The sequence below is a fragment of the Xyrauchen texanus genome, chromosome 41 (genome assembly GCF_025860055.1).
Source record: "Xyrauchen texanus isolate HMW12.3.18 chromosome 41, RBS_HiC_50CHRs, whole genome shotgun sequence".
Lineage (NCBI taxonomy): Eukaryota > Metazoa > Chordata > Actinopteri > Cypriniformes > Catostomidae > Xyrauchen > Xyrauchen texanus.
Window position 1 is genome coordinate 16,527,977 of NC_068316.1, and position 22,132 is coordinate 16,550,108.

The 22,132-nt window shown below is 40.8% G+C and overlaps 1 protein-coding gene across 2 annotated transcripts in view; it reads right to left on the bottom strand.

The window, feature by feature from the left end:
* Positions 1 to 22,132, bottom strand: part of LOC127634272 (phosphatidylinositol 3,4,5-trisphosphate-dependent Rac exchanger 2 protein-like) — a 212,030-nt gene that overhangs the window by 63,762 nt on the left and 126,136 nt on the right. For both annotated transcript variants that reach the window (XM_052113748.1, XM_052113747.1), the window contains exons 24-30: positions 21,783 to 22,002; positions 21,324 to 21,531; positions 7,531 to 7,695; positions 6,632 to 6,726; positions 6,176 to 6,258; positions 4,755 to 4,845; positions 530 to 658 (exon numbers count right to left, since the gene is read on the bottom strand). In XM_052113748.1, the coding sequence (XP_051969708.1) occupies positions 530 to 658; positions 4,755 to 4,845; positions 6,176 to 6,258; positions 6,632 to 6,726; positions 7,531 to 7,695; positions 21,324 to 21,531; positions 21,783 to 22,002 (991 nt within the window). The remainder of the gene's footprint in view (positions 1 to 529; positions 659 to 4,754; positions 4,846 to 6,175; positions 6,259 to 6,631; positions 6,727 to 7,530; positions 7,696 to 21,323; positions 21,532 to 21,782; positions 22,003 to 22,132) is intronic.

Sequence of the window (22,132 nt, forward strand, 5' to 3'; positions counted from 1 at the left end):
ATCCATATAATGAAAGTGAATGGTGGCCTCTACTTTTGTGTTCCACAGAAGGACATGAGTAAGGTGAGTGAATGATGACAAAGGGACAGTTCACCTAAAAATGTACATTCTAAGTAAGGTGCTGCTATTCCTAAAATAACTATAGCACTACTTTATATTTTCTTTTTAGAAAGTAAATGGGAAGTGTGAGTCTTTTAAACACACCAGACTAGACTATAATGATCATCAGCTTATGTTTCCTGCAAATTCATCAGGTTGGGCACTTATACACAAGCACACAAACAGCAGCAGAGGGAAGCTAAAAAGCAGTAGAGTGCTTGTTCAGCCCTTGCTGACAACTGACCTGGGGGATTTCAAGCCAAATATTCACTCTCCATCATCATAAATAACATGTAGTGCAATGTGCTTGAAAAATTCCCTCCAAACTCTAATGCCAAAGCTTCTAGCCCTAGTAAGAGCAGCTTAAGAGTGGTTCATTTTGGCCATGCTCATTTGTGTGTTTGTGCGTGTCTGTGTTGGGAAGACTGACCTTCCGCAAACTTGGTGATGGTATGTGTGAGAGCCTGGACGCTACTGGGCAGGTTCCATGGATCCTGCTTGACATGAAGCCGCAGTTTCTTGGTGCAGTTGAGTTTGGGCTCCATGTCCTGGTCGAACTCTGTCCAAAACCAATCACAAAACACTAGAGTCAAACATGCGCAGCAGTGATTGTACAAACAAGCAGACAACTTCTGTTTGCTTTAAAGGAATAATTCACCCAAAAACTCTAGTGCTGTTTTGATTGCTTTACCCTACTGTCCTTACAGTAGATACTGTAGTACCGATCATCAAACATGATGATCATAATGGTGTGCTGCAAAGACTGTCATGGAATGTCAGAGACAGGACCCAATTGCAGAGTTCAAAAACAGGGAATTATTAAATACAACAAAAAGGAGCAAAAACAAACTAAAACTAAACATAAACTACCCTACACTACTACTAAGGGGAAAAAGGGTATTCAGGCTGGGGTTGGGAAAACAGGGCACAGGACCGACTGGACTGGACTGGGCTACGGGAACCAGGGAAGGAGTAAACAGACTGACTGGCAGGAGGACATGAGGAAACAAACAAGACAGGAAACAAGACGAACTGGCAATGGACAGCAAACATGAGGAGACTTAAATAGGGAGAGGAATCAACAGGTTAACGAGACAGGACAGGTGAGACTAATAAACTAATAATGGGAAAACAAGGAGGCGGGGAATGACATCAGACAGAGACACTGCGATACAGAAACAAAACAAAGCCATATGCTCTCACAAGACAACAAAACACTCAAATGGCATGAGCGCACATCAACAAGACAATAAGGCAATATAAGCTCATGCCAACTGACAGAACAGAAGAGAGAATGTGTAGCAACGCCAAACAAAGCGCATTCCCACACTAAACAAAACCTAAGCGTATATTGCGAGGCAAAAAGCACACGATGCACGAGACAGGACACCTGTGCGAGAGTTCAGCCACACACACACCCGACCCCTCAGACCGAAAAGACCGAACCACAACCCGGATGCGAGAGCAATGCGCATCCACGAGAGAAAGACATAGATTATTGACATAGACGTGAGTGAATGCCACCAAGATGACAAGCACAATGCACTCATGCCAGTATAAGACAAGGCATGGAAGATGAGTGTCTGGATCCAAAACCAAACCAGACAGAAGGATCAGGATCGAGACACCATGCTCCAGACATGAAACATTAATATAATATTTAGTTGGACCAACTCTAGCTTTGATTATGGTGCGCATTCGTCGCGGCATTGTTTCGACAACCCTATATAGTGTCACAACATTTATTTCATAAATTTTTGGCCGGGATCTTGAATTGATGATGGGAGAGTCGAACCACTCCGTAAAGTCTTCTCCAGCACACCCAGGTCAGGACTCTGTGGTGGCCAATTCATGTGTGAAAATTATTCCTCATGCTTCCTGAACCAATCTTTCACAATTTGAGCCTAATGAATCTTGGCATTGTTGTCCTGGAATATGAAGAAAATATTAATTGATGGGATAACCTGGTAATTCAGTACATTCAGGTGGTCAGCTGGCTTCATTTTATTGCAGCACAATGTTGCTGAAACTAGAACTGACCAACTGAAGCAACCCCAGATCATAACACTGCCTCAAATCCAAACTTTTTTTGGTCAGGCAGAGTATATTTCTGTCATACTTTTTTCCATTTAAATTAAGCTTTTATTTTGGCTGAAGCTTTTATTTTCGAGTGAAGCCTTTTCCGTTTCTGTGTGTTTTTGACAGTAGTTTCTCACCCTTCGGAAAAGCAGGTCACTACATGACCCAGTGTGATTATTAAACAGCAAAAGGCTATTATTTCTTTAAATAAATATGTAGTCTGTATGTGCTGCATGCTACATAGTGAATTGGAGCTCTGTTCATTGTCATCTGCTACAAACAAAGCATGCAATGCTCATGTTGGTGTTTTAGAGCTGCTTGGTATGAGCAGCCAGATTCATATTTACATTCAAACATTCTCAAAACAAGACCTATTTACTTTGAAGCATGCAGCTCATGGAAACTTATATTTATCTAATTAAATCGCAGCCTTTGCAGTTTAATTATCACACTAGGACATACATTTTAATTTGTGTGCTGAATGATTAGGAAATTATATTCATACGTCAGTTGGTATTGGTTTTTGGTATCTGAGCATTTTTATGAGCACAAGTACAATACATGAGTGCAGAATCTGACCCAATTCTGATAGCAGTATCGGTATTGGGACATCCCTAATTTCCTTCATTACAGTGATTATACTTTATTTCCCTATGAGCTTCCCTATAAGCTCTGAGAAATCTATCACAGAGTGACATGAGTTCAATTAAGAACATAAACATCTGTCTGTCAGGTTTCTGGTGAGTCCACAGGATTGTTTTTCTTGTTTTGTCATTTTCTCTCCCTCGTGTTTTGCAGGTAGGCTCGACTGGCATGATCATCATTTCCATGGGAATGTTCATTGTTATCAGTGTGGCGCCGAACATGCCACAGATTGCTTGACGAGCAACAGCTATTTCAGCCCGATTGCACTCCCTACATATGCCCTCATCTTTGCAAGATTATTATGCTAAATTGAGTACTAACCATGCTCTCCTTGTTTAGCTGGTCATGTCTTGTCACTCTGATGGTTTGCCCACATTGTTTGGGTTGTGGTTTGCCTTCCAGTCTTCGCCGAGTTCAGCCTGGAAATCCACAAAGGAATTTTGATTTATGCCCACGTGCCGGGGACCTACACGTCTACTGTTACTTGCTTTGTCCGCTGGACATCTCTCTCATCGCCAAGCTTCTACTGAGGATTCTGCCAAGCTCCTGACATCCACGATGCACACACTCCACTGACGAATGCACTACTCTCTACTATGCATGGTGGCGCATTGCTGGCTTTATTAATAAATATTTTTGGAACTGTTTCCTCTGCTCCTGGGTCATTCTGTCCAGCACCTACAGGTTACACTGTCAAGGACATTGCGCAACCATTAAAAAGCCTCTAAAATAAAACTGAAAGTGATTTGTCTGTTCGAGTGAATTTCACAAAGAAATGTATAGGTCATATTTCAACCTCAAAATCTTAATACAATAATAACTTTTTTTGTATTTTTATTGTTTTGCATTGTGAAATTATCATACAAATAAATGTTCCTGCAAATTTCAAATTTTTTAGTTCACTGTTTAGTTCAGATGCTTGTACCACAGAAATGACAAATATAATTTGAAATTTAAAATAGATAAAATAAAAATGTACATAGGAAAATTTGTAATGTGAAAATATTCCAAATTATTTTTTTCCCATTGATAGTCTTTGGGTGCATGAGAGCAACTGATGTTTTTCAGTCCCTACAATAAATTATCTCAGGTTTCAAAATTAATTGTGAGAATCACTACCCAGAATCATGCGATCATAAATAACAAATTTGCTTCCCTAAATTGGCCATTGTCAAAACAAATAGTTAACAGCCTTGAGGAAAGGCTCTTCATGAAAGGAATCTATATGGATTCTTCTCACTTTTGTTTAGAACGACCCTATGAATTGCATCTCCTTCCTGCAGTGCTGTTCAAGGGCACAAAAAATGCCATTTGGAACTTGTGCACAATATCTAGAATCAGAAAGAGGAAGTGACCTAGACAGTCCTTAAATGTCAGAGGAAGTGTCCTAGACTATCTAGTAGTCTAGTGTTATTTATCTGTCCCGATAAAAGGAATTGTACAGAGCTGATTTTCAGTCAAATACTAAGCTGACATTAAACACTGAGATCGTCACACAGCCAAAAGGAAACCCCCACCTTCAGCCCTGCTTCCTTATGCCAACTACACTTTAGGCGTAAAACACAGGCCCAGATTTATGTCACTCCTGTACAGCGAGCAAATTTGCCACGCAGACCTTTTACACTTACCTTACCCTCTTTCACTCTCTTTTGAAAATGTAACTCACTTCACAAGGGTCATGTTCACTCAGCAGCTAAATACAGTTGTCTCTCCACTTTTGAGTGTCTATTTATGAGAGTGATTCCTGTATTTCGTCCACACACTGAGCTATAATTTAGGGTAGTCAATTCCGGATTTATATGCAGTGGTCACTTCCAAAAGGTCAGTTTAAAGAATATTGACTCTATTGTATAAATAAGCGTAGTCCAATAGGAATTTAGTTCCTGATAAAAACACATGTTATTTAATTAACAGAGAACATTTCTTGATACCTTGATGTCCTCGTCCCGGCGTGAAGCTCTTTGTCTGCTCAAAGGCCCGAGCCACAGTTGGTCCTTTCAACAAACTGGTGATGGACTCCACCTGCATATTAAACAAGTGCTAAATACCAAAATAACGTAGGAATGAATGAACAACCTCAGCTGGTTTGCTGGACTTATCTGGGTTAGTAGCGTAGCCAGAAACTTTTGGGTGGGTGGGCCAAGTGAAATTGTAATTGTTTACACAGGCGTATTTAAGACATTTAGCTACTAAATGTTGTCTAATTTAATATTAAAATATCGATGAACAATATTTGTGTTTACACATTTTTTTTTCTATTTCACATGTGCAACATATGGAATGTTAGAAGGCCTTGTGGCTGAGAACAGATTATTATATGAGGATTCAAGGGAAAAAACAGCTTAAACCAGACTCAAATGGTTTGCTGGTCTTAGCTGGTTTAAGATGGTCTTGGCTGGTCATCAAGTGACCTGACCAGACTGGGAGATGAGCAAACCAGTTTAGGCTGGTTAGATTTGATTTGTTGTTTGTATTTTCAGAAGGGGTGAAAATCTACATAATCCAGTTACTGTTGCTAACTAAGCAAAATTAGACTACAGCCAACAAATCTGGACAAAACATCTACAGTCTTTCTGTGTGCTCTATTCAAGGCAGCCAAGTTTCAAACCAGTCCCTTTGGTGCAGGCCCTTAGATTAACTAGGGAAGCAGTCTGCCCAAACAAAACCCATTGAACGCCTGAAAACACTTTTGCTCCATGTGAACTGGGAGTGTTGCACCACCGGAAACCTGCATGCTACAAACTAAACAGCAGTCTTAAGAGGATGCAGTGAGCTGCACATTCTCCAGTTTACTGGTGATTGAGATATCCTCATTAAACAGTCTGGAGACAGAACACACTGCTCTCTGGGCAAAAAGACCACAGCAGTGGTCAGTTGTGTGAGGGAATTCAGCCTGCTTTTGTAAGGTGTCAAAGGTCATGCTAAGGCTTCTTTAGAGTAGGCGGGAAATAGATAACAACACAAATCAAACCACCATGTGGATTATTTAATAATATTGCTTACTCTTTTCCTATTTAATTCTGCTTTTGTCTACTGGATATCATTTATCAATCAAAATAAAATAGAATTAAATCAAAAATAGAATTTAAGTGACAGAAGTGTAACATTCTCCATCTTAAACTATTATGTTTAAAACAACACTGTTCGCATTCCACTCTAATTATATTAATTGAGAGATTACATGGAATATTTGTACTAAATGTGATACTATAAAAAAAAATTGTGATTGCAAAAAAATTATTAATGGTTCAAAATTTAGAAATACAAAATCCACAAATATTGGAAAGAAATGTTTTATATTGCATGCATGTGGATATATGAGATCGTTGGATCTTATGGCAAACACACCCACCTGACTAAACAGATGCTCCAGGAAACCATGCAGCTTCTTCTGTTTGTCGTGAAATATCCACACGCTGGCTGCCATCTCGTCTCCTGTGTGTGTGTGTGTGTGTGTGTGTGTGGAGAGAGAAAGGGTGAAGTGGTATTCATTAGATGATTTAACATAGATGCAGTTATAGCAATGAACAAGCCTCTCCCCTCTTCCTCCATCTGTTCAGTAGTTAGCATCAAATGTCCATCAGTTTGGAAGGGACTGTGTATTATCAAGTATTGTGTGTCTAACTAAGTGGAAAATGTGTGCTTGATGTACAGTGCAAAGAGATAAGAAGAATTTATTTTAAAGCCATATTCATGCTCTTGCCAAAACTGATTAAAGATATCGTGTTTTGAAGCATTAATCAGAGGCGATATCTAGCAATGGTGTTGTGGTGGCAGCTGTGTGTAGGATTATGTCTGATTGTGTTACCTGAGTCCATCTCGTCACTGTGTATGTAGGAGCTGCAGTGACTGCTGCAGACGCTTGTGAAGGAAGCTATTGAGTTCCTGTTGCTGTTACAATCACTGAAAGCAATCAGCCAAACATTCATGTGTTACTAACAAACGATCCGACTATCAGTACCCAACAGGACCTTAATGGTGCTAAAGCCACAACCCACATCAGACAGAATTCCTAAGTAATTTGACAGAGTTTTAATGAGGTTTGAAACACAAAACGTCTGTTAACATCACAGCAAATTCTTGAGAAATTATTTTGTGAGATCTGTTACAATTGGATCATAAACACTCCTTAACTGAAGGATGTTGTTTACCCTACTAAAAAGAAAAGAATATGTTATGGGCACGAACAGCCAATTGTGGGAAAAATGGAGAAAGTAAGCGCACTTTACTTCTCATGATTAAGTCAGCGAGATTTACTTCTCCGCTGAAGAGATATTTTAACACATTCACACAGCACAGAAGATCATTATTATCTATGAAGAATTAGAACATATTTACATAGCACAAGGTATCAATGTAAAAATTATTAAGATTTTAAAAACATTTACACAGCAAGAAGAAGCACATCTGCTGTGAGAGTTTGAGAGGACTGCTGGAAAAAAATCTGAATGTGTAAAAATATAAAAGTTTTTATATTATTTGAATGAAAACCTTAATATTATTTAATACTGTTAAATATAAATAGACTATTAAAGGAATATTCCGGGTTCAATATAAGTCCAATGTGCTTTCACTGAACTTCAAGTGAAATACTGTATACATTTGGAATGGCAATCATCATAAACCAGCCTGGAACAGCATGGAAATTCACAATGGTCTAAGTTGGTCTTTTCAGCAGGGTTATATGAGTATTAGATCCTCAGATACCTGTTGGAGTCCCGGTTGCTGATGGTGTCGTGACCCGAGTCCTCCTGCTCGTCTCCAGTCACGTTGAAACACACTTTCTTGCTTTCACTTCTCTCGCTCTCACTCTCAGCTGAGATGTAGCTCTTCCCTTCTGAGCCAATGGGATGTGTGATGGATGAGAGCAAACTGTAAAAGAAAAAAGAGAGATCCACTGATGAGCCAAAACATAATGACGATTTACAGGTGACTTGAATAAGGTTGATCATCTCCTAACAAGACTACATGTCAGGGTCTGGTAATGTGAACAATCAGTTCTTGTAGTCATCATGTTGAATGCAGGAGAAATGGGCAGGAGTAAAGACCTGATTGACTTTGATAAGGGCCAAAGTGTTATCGCCAGATGACCGGATCAGAGCATATCTGAAACAGCAAGGCTTGTGGGGTGCTCCCAGTCAGTGGTCCGAGGAGGGACAAACCACAAACCGTTGACAGGGTGTTGGGTGCCCAAAACACATCAATACGTGAGGGCAATGAAGTCTATCCCATCTGGTCCGAACCAAAAACATTTTATGATGGTTATGGGAGGAATATGCCACAACACACAGTGCATCGCATCCTGCTGCGTATGGGACACAGACCGCTCAGAGTGCCCATGATGACCCCTGTCCACCATCGAAAGTGCCTAGAATGGGCACTCAAGCATCAAAACTGGACCTTGGAGCAGTGGAAGAAGGTCACCTGGTCCGATGAGTCACATTTTCTTTTACATCACATGGACGGTCATGTACGTGTGCGACGTTTACCTGGGGAAATAATGGCACCAGGATGCACTGTGGGAAGACAAGTCAGTAGAGGGAATGTGATGCTCTGAGCAATGTTCTGCTGGGAAACCCTGGGTCCAGCTGTTAATGTCTTGGTGCTAGATAACACAGGATGCCTTCAGGGGTCTTGTAAAGTCCATGCCTCGGCGGGTCTGCACTGTTTTGCAGCACACAGAGGACCAACAGCATATTAGGCAGGTGGTCATAATGTTTTGCTTATCATTGTATATAGAGACAGGGAGAATTAGAGAGGGGTTAATCACAAATTAGCCTTAACTTGTAAGTGCACAGCCATGGGCTGCCCATAGACACTTTACTGACCATCTGACTCAAATTGTGCATACAAAAAACAATTCTCAAAAAGGCAAGCTCCAATTAGTGTTTTTTTTTTTTCATAAATTTTGTCTTTTGACAAAAAAATCCTTTAAATTAACTCAATGTTCTGTCTTGACATATCTTTCTCTGACTATAAGGGCATACAATTTAAGTAGAAGAAAATCTGATAATGTGTAATATGACAGTGATGGTAACAGACCAACCTTTAACAAAATATTTAAAAATTTTGCAAAATGTATTAAAATTGAATTAGGCTATTTAAACATGTATAAAATTTGAACACATAAAACTAATCAAATCTTAATTACTGAAATTGCTGCAAAATAAACACACTACAGAGTCAGAATCAACTTAGTCTTTCTGTCAGCTCAAACCAATCTGGCCATTCTCCATTGCCCTCTCTTATCAAAAAGGCATTTCTGTCTGCAAAATATTTTTTGTTTTTGTTACCATTCTGTCACAACAGATGCTGTTGTGCGTGAAAATCACAGGAGATCAGCAGTTACAGAAATAATCAGACCAGCCCGTCTGGCACAAACAATCATGCCATGGTCGAAATCACTGAGATCACATTTTTCCACATTCTGATGGTTGATGTGAATATTAACTGAAATTCCTGACCCATATCTGTATGATTTTATGCACTGCACTGATTCTGCCAAACAATTGGCTGATTAGATAATCACATAAATATGTAGGTGTACAAGTCTTCCTAACAAAGTTCTCAGTGAGTGTAGCTCCAGAAATAGACGTTGATTCAGATGAACAGTGGAAAAGACACCTCACATTATCACCCTATCATGCTGCCACTTTTTAAATGTTACATGTCTAGCATAGTAAAGTTTACACTCCATGAAAGACATGTTACAGGATGAACGGCTGGGCACAGAGCTCTAATGTCATCAAGATGTGTGGCTTAAGTTGAGCGTGTGAGAATAGGGAGAACCAAAAAAAAACAGAACCGGTTTTTGTTTAGCTTCCTCAACAACTCAAGGAAGTTGGAGGTCCTCAAAATATTAATAAATTCAAAACATGCTATGGCAGATTCACGTTCTCTCTCTTAAGGAGGAAGTAGGAGCAGGGCAAACATCCAACGCAACTTTTGATGACAACACTTTTCATTGTAACATCATACAGATTTTCTTTTCAGCTCAACACTGCGCATACACCCTGTTGGCTTTTCAGCTCAACACTACGCACAGTCTGCTCCGTTTGTCTCTCTCTCCCCTTCTGCTGCTTTCTCCTCTCCTCAAATACTCCCGCTGCTCCTCACTGGAACGCGCGACCAGTGTGGCAACAGGTGGAACTCGTTCACCACTTATCTCCCTGGCCTCACTCTGGCCAGATGCCGCTCGGCCATGCCCTGCTTGCATATATAGCTGTATTAACAATCATAAATTGGTTCCCTTTCCGGACACAGCAAAGAAAACTTTTAACGAGGCTATGTGTTTGGAACTGGCTTATGTGCAACATATTCTGAGACATGGGGTCATTTAAGCTATATTTTCAATAATTCACTGGGTCTGGGATTGTGACCAGGTCTCACCACACATGAATGCACAAACAAGTCAAGCCTTGTTTGAGTTTCAGACAACCCCCTTTAGATTCTTATGATGAGATGGGACACTATAAACATATTTTTGTGGAATATGTTGCCGTTATAAATGCAAACCCTTACATTAATTCTCATCCTAACAATAAACGAAACCAAAAAAAAAAAAATCATAATTCTGACCCAAACCAATAAGTAAGAAATTTAGGACAATTTCCAATGACGCCTCCCTTTTGAGAAGGCCAGAGGCTGCTAGAAATGCCCTTGTTCTCCAGCTCTGCGGTTTTAGAACATTGTCCCTCTCCCTGACATGGAAAAGAGCACCCAGCACTACTATTGGCTGGGAATTATTAAGGAATTGTGCACAGCGTGGGGCCTCAAGGGGCACACCGAGCATCAAAGTAAGAAGAGGTGGAGGAAGGGAGCAATGATGAAGCTCTGCAGGGGAGGATCTTGGTTCCAATCCATAGGTCTCTTTGCCTACAGTTCTTTATGTATGAAAGATTTCTTGTGACACATGAGGCTCTTCAGCTGCGCTTTACATTCAGCTAACATCATACAGATGACACTGCACTTTCAACTATAATGAAGTTCTGACATCACTGGTCAAATCACACTTGTTTCACTTTTCAAATACAAAAGAGACTGACATTTGAAATTTGACAAGATAAATTTAATAAAATTCTCTTTCACTTGCCCCTTCAAAAATCCACTTGTCCCGGACAAGCGGACAAGCGTTAGTGTCGAGCCCTGATTAAATATTGTATTCAATATTCTACAATAACAATTTTATTCTTCTACAGTATAGCTCCTAAATTAAATGTACATTGTTTTAAAAGAGATTTAGATATTATTTTTGGAAAAGCCAAAAAAAAAAGACAGATTTTGTTTCAGTGTATAATGGGCTAAAACTACACTCTCTCACCTTTATGTTCACATCGATTTGATTTAACTAAAAAAACAGACTTTCTCTTCTTAATAGAGCTGTGTATCACCCATTTTCTTCATGATAAGATACACACAGTGAATGTGACACAAATATTATGATTCACCCATCATCACCCATTCGTCCCATCTACAAGCCATAACGTTATAATATAACTGCAGCAAACGCAGCGAGTGACGAGCGTCCCCTCGCCAGAATGTGCATCAGCCAGGAGAAGATTCAATCACTTCCCACTCACTTCATGCAACTCATAGGTGCGCCGCTGAAGGCACAGAGAAATGCCAGTTTCTGAGATAATTTTCATACCCCAATTCCTTATTATATGAACGTAAATGATGCTTTAAAGATATAACTCCGGGGTGTTCCATTCATCAAATGGAATGCTGCACAATAATTGTTTTATCTCGATTATCTTGTTTTCATAATCATTGAAAGCCAAAATTGTAATTGTAAATTAAATTTGATTAATAGCCCAGCCCTACTTGACAAGGTGGGCCCTATTTTAAGAGTGGTGGTGTAGTGGTCTAAACCACAGTACTGGTAAACTGGTAATCAGAAGGTTGTTGGTTCAAGCCCCACAGCCACCACCATTGTGTCCTTGAGCAAGGCACTTAACTCCAGGTTGCTCCGGGGGAATTGTCCCTGTAATAAGTGCACTGTAAGTCCCTTTGGATAAAAGCGTCTGTCAAATGCATAAATGTTAATGTAAAGAGTGCTATGCCTTAAGTGCAACGCTATGCGATACATCATATGAGCAAAGCTGGTGGGCATGGCCATGAAGTTTTTATATTTTCATGCAAACATGTGCTAAGTTTAGGCGCAAGTGGGTTGGCCTGAGTCAAGTACAATTTAATTTGGAGGTTCTTCACTGATTATTGCCCCATCTGAGTCCTATTACATATTCCATTAAATGTCAAGCAAAGTTGATATAAATGAAGACATAAGATTCCATTCATAAGAATTTGTTAGTGTAAATATGTAATGCATCCCATGCTCTGTTTGTCACCTGCACTGCTCCGGACCGTGATGTATGTGTTGTATGCTCTCTGTAGGTCTATCTGGGAATGTAATGTGTATTTACTCTACCTACATTTTTACAAAATTATTTTTATGTGGCTCATTGTATGTATTGTGGCATTTTCCTGTTGAAATGAACACTAGAGGAGCTACAACAATTACTTTTATTCACTTTTACACAATTCACAAGTAAAATATATTAGAATATTAGTTCATAAACACTCACTTTTTGCCCTGTTTCTCACACAATGCTATCTTATGAGATCAAAGCACTTTTAATATAGTGCAAGACAAATGCTATCAAGTTTCATGGTACCTGAACTGATAGAGAGTTGCACATGCAACGTAAAGGACTAGTGTATGAATCCCGATGAGCACGAGTTAACACCAAGCCAAAAGTGTCATAGCGGCACATCAAAATGACATGTTTGCTTCAACAAATGCATTTTTATGTCACATTTTCTTTTCATTATGCTATCGGTTAGGTTTAGGTTTAAGGTTTAGGGTAGGGAGGTAGGTACTGTTCATTTAAAATTTGATAGAACATTGACCTCATCAGTATGGGATAAAATGTCAATCACATTTAGGACCACAAAGTGAAAATTTTACAATGTAAAAGCCATGATATGCGTTGTAAACCACGTCATACCATTTTGCAAAAATGTTGCCAGTCACGTAATTTTCATGAGATCAGCCTGTAATTGCTTCGGCAATATATAAAGTTTGTCAATCCATTGAAATTCAAGTTGTTGACTCTACTCCTATTTTGAAAGAGAGAAAAGAGACACAGCGAGGAAAGAGAGAGGAACTAAAATAACACAAAAGTCCTCTGATATACAGTAGGCCTCTTCAGATCTTAGCTCTGTTATCGTCAGCCACTCCAACAGCAGAGATCAATGCTCTTGTTAATCCAGAGCAGACACAGAGGCTTATGTGGTGGCTCCGTTGAGCTACTCCGCTGCTATTTGCCCCATTATTGCCGAATGATAGGGATGGCTGTTTGACAACCTCCTCCAGGCAGCCATTACAGCACTCTCTCCTACCCAGGGCTGTGAGGAAGGTCATTATCTCCCCACCAGATCAAGGAAAGCCCTGCCAATAAGCACACTCGCAGACCTTCAGCCAGCAGTTGGCAGTGACGAGCATATGGCAGCAGCAGCGAAAAATTGCAACCTTAACAACAGATCAAGACAAGCTGTAATTGCCATCATATTCACCAATGATCTGACTATGTGATGTCTATCTAATGATGCAAATTCAGAGTCTGTTGCCGATAATGGATGCTTTATTTAATTAAAGGTGGTATGAATAGAATTGGAAGTGTATATAATGTACCAAGAGGTAAACTTCATCGCTCAGAGGTTGCTCTTTCATAGCTCTCTGTCTCAGAGTTCTCTGTTATGTTTTATATACAGTTAATTGCAATATCAACTACTTTTTAAGATATTTCTCCTACAGTTCTTATGGATGAATAAAAAGTACACACAAAAGAAACAATTATTGACATACAATAAGAGTTCAAAAAGGTATTAAATGAATTTGAAGACCATTGAATTGAATTTGAAATATTAGTTTCTCTCACTTTTGATTGGAGACATTTGGTATCTTGGCTAATCTGATCTTTTCTGAAATTCTAGATGAGACACATGCCATAACTGGATGCGTGCAGAATCTAAATGTGTCGCTTGTCTTTTTATACACACAGGCATTCTTTTCTTTGAATCTAGATCAGATCAGAAACACATAAAACTAGTCTAAAGTGTCGCATCTGTGACGTTGGTATTGTGCTCTGGCTTGTTGTTATGACAACGAAAAAGCAAGGGCTCGTATTTGCCTCCATGTTATGAGTGAAAGGTCTAATGCTGCCTTCAGAGCTCATGAAAAGAGCACAGGATTAGAATTTAACTCTCTAATGAAACAAACCCAGACACAATTTATGGAATAAAGTTCCAGTTAAAGTAAAAACTCCACGAAAGGAGCTTAAAATTTCCCCCTGCAAGGATGAAGATATCTTCTCGCAGTGCAGTAAGGGTAAAACGATGAGCGATGTTCCTCTACCTCTTCCTAAATTGTCTTATTATACAGCTAAATTGATGATATTGCGATGTTCCAATGCATTCAACTAGTCTATCTCAACTGTCTGTGGTTAAATTATTGGAGTAGTAATGTTTGCATTTTTGTGCCTGCTCGCTGAGCGAATTTGAAAATAACTTGTGTTACAATGCGCATAATTGTCCATGTTCATGACATAATTGTCAGAGATTTGCAGTAAATCGGTATACTGTCAGTGGATAGACCCTGCTGTGTAACCAGAAACTGACACAAAAATCTGCTCTGATCAAATTACATTGTTACTTTAACAGTAAAACCACAGTAAACCTGCTGCATAAATATAGATTAATCTTAGAAGAATGTAAGGAGTGGACACACTGAAGGAGGCGGGAGCTAGTCAAACATCCAACATATGACACTTTATTGTCAGCACTTATCAGTGTAATTAAGACATTCAACACCACTGCTTTTTAGCAGCACGAAAACACTAACAGGGTGCTTTTCAGTTCCAAATAAACAGACATTTACAAGGTACTTTTCAGCTTCACTCAGCTTCATTACATCTCTCTACCTCCCGCAGCCTCTACCGACTGCAGCTCTCGTTGCGGCTTTATCCCCAACACGCCAACATTGCAATCACCAACAGCTGGGTGGGATAATTCGCTCCAGGTTCGAATCTTGAAGTGATTTAACCCTTTAACTTCTCAAAATAAAAAAAAAAATAAAATTGTCTCTCCCTCTTATGCATTTTCTTAAAATGTTCTCTCTCTACATTACCTCATCTTACAAAATACTGTTTCTCAAGCAACAATTGACTTAAATGCAAATTAAGTTGAATCGATTAAAAAATTATTTTCTTCCCATTGCTTAATTTATCACTCATCTATTGCTTAAGCCTTAACTACTTTAGATAATAATAGATCTGAGTGTAATAGTGTAAGTTTATCAGCTGTGTGACAGTGCGTCTGCCCCGAGGGGAGCCTCTGTTCGGGCATACCAGAGCGGGCAATGGGAGGTTTCTCGGGAGGCAAACAGATCTACTTGGGCCTTGCCGAATCGTTCCCAAATCAGCTGGAACGACTGGGGGTGAAGCCTCCCGTAGAAAGCAGAGGTCTGTCCAGGGTTTGAGTGTTTGGCGGCAGGCGGGGCTGATTGTCACACGGTGCGTGCCGTGGCTCCATGCTTGTCTCGGGACTTGAGCCTGTGGCCGTCTGAAGCGGAGAGCACTCTACCGCATCCAGGAACTACACAGGGGCGGAAGGGCATCTTTATAAAGACGCATCAACGCCGCTGTGTATTGCTCTTTTACCACCTTTTAGAGGAAATCACTTTTAAATAACTCTCTTAGAGTTTGGTTTCTGCACTGTCGAAGCGCCCAGGGGCAATTGCACTGCCGTGCAAAGGAGGAGAATCACCGCTATAATGCGCCGTCAATCCAACAGCATGCAGAGCATCACAGGAATACTGGAACTGGTGTGATCGCACGCGAACAGCATGCATAACCATCGGCTGCGAAGAAATTTTCTGAATGAACTCTAGTATTTCCTCGCCTTTATACCCGTATGTCCGGGGGCGGGGTATGCAAATACTAGCTGCCAACTTCTCATTGGCCTTTTTTCATAAATCAGTGGTATATTCTGTGCTCAAGAGAGACCCCTAGTGTCGCTTCTCCGACACAACGTCGAAGAGAGCGACAGACGGGGAACTAGTGTTTTCTATCAGCTCCAAAGGCACAAAAATTTATTTTTGCACATGCATTTTTGCAGTGCTTATACATACAGTCAGGTCCATAAATATTGGGCACAACTGGACACAATTCTAATCTTTTTGGCTCTATACACCAACACAATGGATTTGAAATGAAACGAACAAGATGTGCTTTAACTGCAGACTTTCAGCTTTAATTTGAGGGTATTTACATCCAAATCAGGTGAACGGTGTAGGAATTACAACAGTTTGTATATGTGCCTTCCACTTTTTAAGGGACCAAAAGTAATGGGACAATTGGCTGCTCAGCTGTTCCATGGCCAGGTGTGTGTTATTCCCTCATTATCCCATTTAAAAGGAGCAGATAAAAGGTCCAGAGTTCATTTCAAGTGTGCTATTTGCATTTGGAATATGTTGCTGTCAACTCTCAATATGAGATCCAAAGAGCTGTCACTATCAGTGAAGCAAGCCATCATTAGGCTGAAAAATCAAAACAAACCCATCAGAGAGATAGCAAAAACATTAGGTGTGGCCAAATCAACTGTTTGGAACATTCTTAAAAAGAAAGAACGCACCGGTGAGCTCAGCAACACCAAAAGACCCGGAAGACCACGGAAAACAACTGTGGTGGATGACCGAAGAATTCTTTCCCTGGTGAAGAAAACACCCTTCACAACAGTTGGCCAGATCAAGAACACTCTCCAGGAGGTAGGTGTATGTGTGTCAAAGACAACAATCAAGAGAAGACTTCACCAGAGTGAATACAGAGGGTTCACCACAAGATGTAAACAATTGGTGAGCCTCAAAAACAGGAAGGCCAGATTAGAGTTTGTCAAACAACATCTAAAAAAGCCTTAGCATACCACCTTATCACTGAAACATGGTGGTGGTAGTGTCATGGCGTGGGATGTATGGCTGCCAATGGAACTGGTTCTCTTGCATTTATTGATGATGTGACTGCTGACAAAAGCAGCAGGATGAATTCTGAAGTGTTTCGGGCAATATTATCTGCTCATATTCAGCCAAATGCTTCAGAACTTATTGGACGGCACTTCACAGTACAGATGGGCAATGACCCGAAGCATACTGCGAAGGCAACCAAAGAGTTTTTTAAAGGAAAGAAGTGGAATGTTATGCAATGGCCAAGTCAATAACCTGACCTGAATTCGATTGAGCATGCATTTCACTTGCTGAAGACAAAACTGAAGGGAAAATGCCCCAAGAACAAGCAGGAACTGATTGGCTTAGAGCCTCTTCGGGGTGTGATAAAACACAAAGTGTTTTAAAAAAAAAAAACAGCTCCTCAAGAATTCTCTCCCTTGCAGGAGGTCTCGCTTCAAAGCCCCGCCTGAACATTCCAGCACCGAACCGTCCAGCATCAAAAACATTGATGGTGAAGAACTAGAACTTTCTACTGACCCAGCCAAAGAACCAAAGCAATCTCCAGCACTTTTGCTAGAAAGTGCTGGTGTTTTATGTAAATACTTCGGGTAACCCGATTGCAAATTGAAGTATAATAAATTCAGGGCATGGACTATAGACCCCATAAAATAAAATGTTCCCTGTTACAGATCATTTACATTCACATTCTGTCACAGCTCACTCACCAACCTGTTTCATTATTGTCTACGTGTGTTAGTTAGTTGATGTTGTAGATTAGAAAACAAAGTCTTGTTTGTATTCAAAGAGGATTTGACGGTATATTTTGATAAATAATTGATTCTTAGAGGTCTATGCTCTGTGCTCGAAAAATATTTCAACATATTTCTGATGTTATTTTCGCTGGCCATGAGAATAGTATTACTCTATAGAGATAACAGATGTGTCATAACAACTCAGCATTGCCGAGTGATCAGACATACAACTTAATTCTTTCGATATTCCCAATATTAATCATAATTCCCTTGAGCTAAACCTCCTCATATATAAATTGTGAGCAGGTTTGTGAGCCTGTTGTATTACATATTTAATGGTGGAGAATTCTTATTCAGATTTATAATCTGATCATTTTCATTTATCCTTCATATGATGGTGGTTGAATGCAGCCAAGATTCTTAAACTAATTTGCATATAAATTCTTACATATTATTGGTGATAAATGCTGGCAGTTGTAAACATACCCTGCCACAAAGTTGCTTATTTCCTACAGAGAAACAATTGAGGAATTAAAGAATTCTCATTTGTGATTTTCCTTTATTACGGGTGGTTTTGTTTGTCAGTTGTGCCACATGCCAAATTGCTCAGTGAGAGTGACATTTACAGAGAGCAGTTTGAGTTCTGTGCTCTTGTGGCAATTTGCATTTTTGCCTTAAGAATGTCCTATTTCCTTTGAGGTGTTAAAGTGCTTCCAGAAAATTAAGCTATCAACAGCTCAACTCAGACAGGAAGTAACCCATCCCCTTTATGTTTAAGTGTTTCTCCCACACATAAACACAAGCTGACAGACGTTAGAGAAATAACTGTTATTAGAAATTTAATATAGATTCCAGATGCTAGATCATGAGAAATGCACAAAGATTACATGATTGCTGGGATAATACCTTCCCATGAAGACTAATGCTGTTCTAAGTTGTCACGTCTACAAACACTTGCGTGATTTCTTACATGATCTGATTGATTTCAAAGGTCAATTATTTGCAGTCAAGGAAGGGTTTAAAATAGTTGCAAATCAATTAATGTGTGTGACTAACCTTTACATGTTTAATATTATTAGTCATCAAGCCAAAACATTTAAATGTTCACCAGAGAAGCATTAAATGTGAAACTGAGCAAAAAACTGCAAAGAAATTCAAAGAAAGTGCTTAAAGGGTTCACACATTTTTTATTATAATTTTTTTTATTAGTTTTTTTCCCTACTAATAATGTTAGTTAAGGTTTTTTGTGCCAAAACCGGTCATAACATAGCAATTAAGAATCCACTGTTATTACCCATCAAGATAAACATTTAGTTCCCCGTCTGTCGCTCACTTCGACGTTGTGTCGAAGAAGCGACACTAGGGGTCTCTCTTGAGTTAAAATAGTTATTTCTCTAAAAGAGTTATTTTCTTTAACAGAGCAAATACACATCGGCGTTGAACGTCCTTTTCAGGACAAGTCTTTATAAAGATGCCTTTCCGCCCCTGTGTAGCTCCTGGATGCGGTAGAGTGCTCTCTGCTGCTGACGGCCACAGGCACTGCCTCGTGTGTCTGGGCAGTGATCACACTGAGGCAGCGTTTGTGGATGGCTCATGTTCTCACTGTGAGAATATTACCATGGCAATGTTGCAGTCGTGGCTTTCCTTCCTAAATTAGAACGCCACTCCAGCCGCCCCCGCGTCGCTCCTACTTCCCACGGGATTGAATACAACCCTGCTGGCAATGGAGGCGATTTGGGGATGGCAGCGGGCTCGGTTTCGCCGGGTATGCCCCCGTGAACCACCCGGCCCCCGGCACGCTCGTTGACTTCCGTCCGGGCTCGATAAAACAGCATCTTGCAGCATCCTGCAGGAAGTGCGCTCAGTGACCGACCTCGCCCCCAGGGCCATGAAGGTCACGCGATAGAGCCTGTCCCTCCAACCAAGATGAAGAAGGGTTTCCACAGCCCTTACTTCATCGTACCCAATAAAGGCGGCGGCTTACGACCGATCTTGGACTTGCGAGTTTTCAACCGTTCAAAATCTCACGCAAAAACACTTAACTTGTGTCCGGCATCTAGGACCTGCAAGCGCTCTCTGTCAGAGACACCTGTCTGGAGTTCGGTCTGGCAGACACTCATGTGATCCTAAGACTGCGACCGGGCTATGTGCCCAAGGTTCCTACCACTCCCTTCAGGGACCAGGTAGTGAACCTGCAAGCGCTGCCCTGGGAGGAGGCAGGCCCAGCCCCTTCGTTGCCGTGTCCGGTACGTGCTTTGCGTATCTACTTGGACCGCACGCAGAGCTTTAGATGTTCTGAGCAGCTCTTTGTCTGCTTTGGTGGACAGCGGAAAGGGAACGCTGTCTCCAAACAGAGTCTTTCCCACTGGGTAGTGGAAGCCATTACGTTGGCCTAACATGCCCAGGCCGTGCCCCCCTTATGGGTCCGAGCACACTCAACAAGAAGTGTTGCGTCCTCATGGGCACTGGCCAGGGGCACCTCCCTAGCAGACATATGCAGAGCAGCGGGTTGGGCAACACCCAATACCTTTGCGAGATTTTACAATATCAGGGTTGAGTCAGTTTCGTCCCGTGTTTTCTCAGGTCCGAGCCGGTAGAACTCGGTACACGCTGACAAACTGACCGGGTGGACCACTTGCACCTAGCGCCCTTTCCCAAAAGAATAGGAACTGGGAAAGATCACCTTCCCCGATGCGTATGATAGCTTTAATATGGCCCCAGCCGCTTTAACTCTATGCGAGAAACATAGAGAAAGAAAAGGCGCGGCTTACGCGGCCTGCTCCCATGCTTGGCACTTCGCCTTGTTCCCCCCTGTCAGGGGTAAAAACCAGAAGGCTTTGACGACTTTATGGGGCGTTGGGGAAGGGTACGTGCAGTCTGACACAGCCGGTCGCTTTGGCACGTAAAATACCTGCCCGCTCCTGTGTCAGAAGTAAATGTACACGGCTCAGCCATTGGCGTGATTTAAATTGGACCCATAGACACAACGTCGAAGTGAGCGACAGGCGGGGAACATCTAGGTTACTCCATTCCCTGATGAAGAGAACGAGACGTTGTGTCCTCCCGGCCACGTCGCTTAACCGAGCCACTGTTGTGGCCGAACCTCATTGTCGGATCCTCGGAAAAATCCTGAATGAAACAGACACATTTCCCTCCCTTTATACCCATATGTCCGGGGTGGGACATGCAAATTCTATCTGCCAATTTCTCATTGGCCTTTTCTCATAGATCAGAGACGCGAAAGGCTCTCAAGAGAGACTCCTGGTGTCGCTTCTTCGACACAACGTCTCGTTCCCTCCATCAGGGATCAGAGGTTACATCCGTAACCTAGACGTTAATGAATTTGTTTAATATCCAAGCAGCCAATGAAAAGATAAAAATAAATAAACAGATTAACCACAGTGAAAAATCTCTCTTCTAAACCAAGATAAATATTTTTTTTCCAAGTTCTTTTGTGTAAAATTTTTTAATTGTCGAGTCATCTTGAAGTAAAGGGCAATAACACGCAGATCAGTCACACTGCTTTAATAAGATAGTATTCACTTTAGGGCTTGCATTTCTGGCAGTTTAAAGTCTGATTGTGTAGACAGATGTTGCGCTTGTCTAAAACTGCATCCCTGATGATAAGATGTCAGATCAGCAAGAAACATTTATCATATAAAAATGGTATTATGATCTCATGATGAAACACAAAGATTTTATTAAGTCACACAGGATCTGCAAATATCAAATAAATATGTCAGACTCACTCATGAATCTGTGCGGCGTAGCACTCCATCTCATTGACGACAGTGGTGAGTTTGGTAAGAAGTTTGTGGTAGGTGTCCAGGATGAACAGATCATCTTCCCGTAGCAGGAAACTCAGACCGTGACCTTCTGCCCTGCTTAGACTGTGCCCTGATGGGGCAGCCATGCTGGTAATACTATGCTGAACATAAACCATGGGATTCAGCTTACCTGTACACAAACCAGCCAGATCAGATGGAGACACACATTATACAATAATTGTATTATATAGTTTACAATTATGTACAAAATAATGTACTCAGCACATCATTATCGCAAAATAAATATTTGACCACGGTATGCTGTGATTGATCAATCGGAATCAATTATAATTTTGTATATATTTGTTTTATTTATTACTGTATATGTGGTGTCAAAGAAAATAAAGTTCTTCGGAAATGAAGAACGTTATCTTAACTCACCCTGTTCTAAATTGCGTCCCCCTTTCTCCAGGGTGTTTTTCCTGTTGTCCAGCTGGACTCCGAAGGCACTTCCAAGAGAAGTGGTGGTCTTGGGGTATGACACCTCCATTACGTTAATGTGACAGTTGGTAGGACAGAAGTCACTGCTGTGTATAGGGGAAACCTTTGTCTTCGCCTGCTTGAACGTGGGCCAGGCTCTGTTCTTTAAAACTCTTGAAAACTGAGAGTAGAGAGGGATTTGTGTAAGCAAAATATTTTGGTGATAATTTCTGTAAATATGAACAAGAACTGTAGTACAAACCTGTGTACTACAGTACTATAATCAACTCAAGGTACAGTAGTGTTGTTTC